This window comes from Solanum stenotomum, chromosome 11 (genome assembly GCF_019186545.1).
Source record: "Solanum stenotomum isolate F172 chromosome 11, ASM1918654v1, whole genome shotgun sequence".
NCBI lineage: Eukaryota > Viridiplantae > Streptophyta > Magnoliopsida > Solanales > Solanaceae > Solanum > Solanum stenotomum.
In genome coordinates, this window is record NC_064292.1 from 55,948,631 (window position 1) to 55,951,045 (window position 2,415).

The 2,415-nt window shown below is 27.0% G+C and overlaps 1 protein-coding gene across 1 annotated transcript; it reads left to right on the forward strand.

Annotated features, from left to right (window-relative positions):
- Positions 1 to 1,367: 1,367 nt before the first annotated feature.
- Positions 1,368 to 2,156, forward strand: LOC125845606 (ethylene-responsive transcription factor 1B-like). Its single transcript, XM_049525155.1, has one exon. It carries the CDS (start codon positions 1,394 to 1,396, stop codon positions 1,880 to 1,882), a length of 489 nt encoding a protein of 162 aa, XP_049381112.1. The 5' UTR covers positions 1,368 to 1,393; the 3' UTR covers positions 1,883 to 2,156.
- The last annotated feature ends 259 nt before the right edge of the window (positions 2,157 to 2,415 follow it).

The window sequence follows — 2,415 nt, forward strand, 5'->3', positions numbered from 1 at the left end:
ATTGGATTACTACTTAAATCAGTTCAACATATAAATCATCAATTAAATGAGGCGGATTGAAATCAGTCGAGTTAATAAATAAATCGATCATTAATTAAAGTGTGTAAAATTTAAATGAACTGAATATCAGTCGAGTTAATAAATAAATCGATCATCAATTATTAGATCGTATAAAATTTAGACGAACTGAACGGATCATATTTGCGAGGGTAATTTTGTCATTCCTCTTTTTCTTTTGTTGTTTTTCACAACCTATCTAGATGATTTTTTATACATATAAAATATAGTCCATCTTATCAATTCTACTAGGTTTTGATAAATTTGCATTTATGTTCCCTCTATTATTGAAAAGGCTGCTGTGAAATTTGGCCATAATTTATTCTAGGGCCTACTAATAGGTAATTATTTAATTTAATTATATTTAACTAATGTGCAATGAAATTCTTTTCAATTTACTTTTAACTACATAATTAAGTACCTCAATTTGAATTTTATGAATTATGTATAAAGTTCTACTTGAAGGAAAATATGATCAAGGTTTCAAATTGATTTAATATCTATGTATCGATCAAATTACTTTAAAGATAATTAATATGATCCTATATAATAAGAGGATTTATTAACCTGAAAAACAATGTAAATAGCGTGAACATATCAAATTAATTAAAAGTTAATTATCCATAGTATTTAAAAAATTTAAAGCAGCCAAAATGTAGGGTATATATATATACTCTTAAAAAATGTAGACTTTCATATATAGATTATTTGCATTTTCTGTCCTTTTTTTCTCTTTTATTTTAGGGTAGGGTAGGGGAGCAAGTGGTGGTGGTGGGGGAGGCCTAGATTATATTAATCAATTAATTATCATTAACATTAATTAATTATTTTTATTAATCTATTAATGAGCCTCATACAGCTCAATATTAGCAATTAAAGCAAGTGGATCACTTGTAAATCCTTTTTCCTAATCTCACTAATAGACAAAACCCTAGAAGAAAATTTTTAATAATTTTCACATATATCTATTTATTATCTATATCAATTAGTACTTATAAAAAAATTACCTTATTATGTAACTATTAATTACATTGACAGTATATAATAAAACTCGTCCAAATTTGAGTTTAAATCTCATAGTACATCATCGATCAGTACAATTAATATTTTACATTATCCAACCATTCAAAGGATATAACATGCTAGTCTCAATTAAAATTATAAAATAAAACATATTATCTGCTATAACAAATAAAAACAAGTTAATATTATAACTTTCCAATAATATCCTTGCAATCAGTAGAAAACATATATAGTTGTTCCACTCATTATTAGTCCATACTTTATACTGAAAATATCTACAATATATTAACACATAAAGTTACTCCATTTATAGATGGATTTGAAGATTCAAGATCATCATGAAAAACTAATTTCAAACATCAAAGTCGAAGTTGAAGTTGATGATAAGAAAAAAAATTATATAGGTGTTCGAAAAAGGCCATGGGGAAAGTATGCAGCTGAAATTAGGGATTCAACAAGGAATGGAACAAGGGTTTGGCTCGGAACGTTTGATACTGCTGAAGAAGCTGCTTTGACTTATGACCAAGCCGCGTTTTGCATGAGAGGTCCTTCAACTTGCTTGAATTTTTCAGTAGATAAAGTGCGCGAATCCCTAACAAAAATGGAATTTAACAATATTAAAGATGGATTGATGTCTAGTCCAGCTGCAGCCCTAAAAGAGAAACACAAGAAGAGAAATAGTACATCAAGAAAAAAAAAGAATATTAGTATTAAAGAAGAAAATGTGTTGATATTTGAAGATTTAGGTCCTGATCTATTAGATGAACTATTATCTTCTGAGTACTCATCTTGTTCAAATTAATCTACAAAATTTTCACATTTGTAAGTAAATCTTGTACTTTTCTTGTTTATGGTTTTAATTCTATGTTGCTCGGACACTTCAAAATGTTGTTGTATTCGTGTCAGATTCTTCAAAAATACACTGTTTTTGGAGGATTCAACACGTATTTGACGATATTTTATGAGACCGATCGAGCAACATAGGCTTAATTTACCTTTCTTTTTTCATCATTTGGTTGTCAATATAGTACTGTTTGTGTTAATTATAACAACATATATCCAGTATAATTCTATAAGTGGGATCTGTTTAGCTTTTTTTTCAATTAGTAATATAAAGGATTCAAGATCCAATAGTTCACAATATTCATCTATGTTTTAAACATCTTGGAAAAAATATATATGTCTGAATGTTTTGTAAGGTGAAAACTGTTTTTTTACCTGAAATACAACTCAAACAGTTTCTACAATATTTATCAAATAATGATGTATATGGAAAAAATAAATAATTTAGTTTATTTTGTGAATAATGATGCCATTATTTCGAATTACTGAAAT

Excerpts from the sequence above, each read along its gene's own strand:
- LOC125845606 (XM_049525155.1), top strand. The coding sequence starts at position 1,394 with ATGGATTTGAAGATTCAAGATCATCATGAAAAACTAATTTCAAACATC.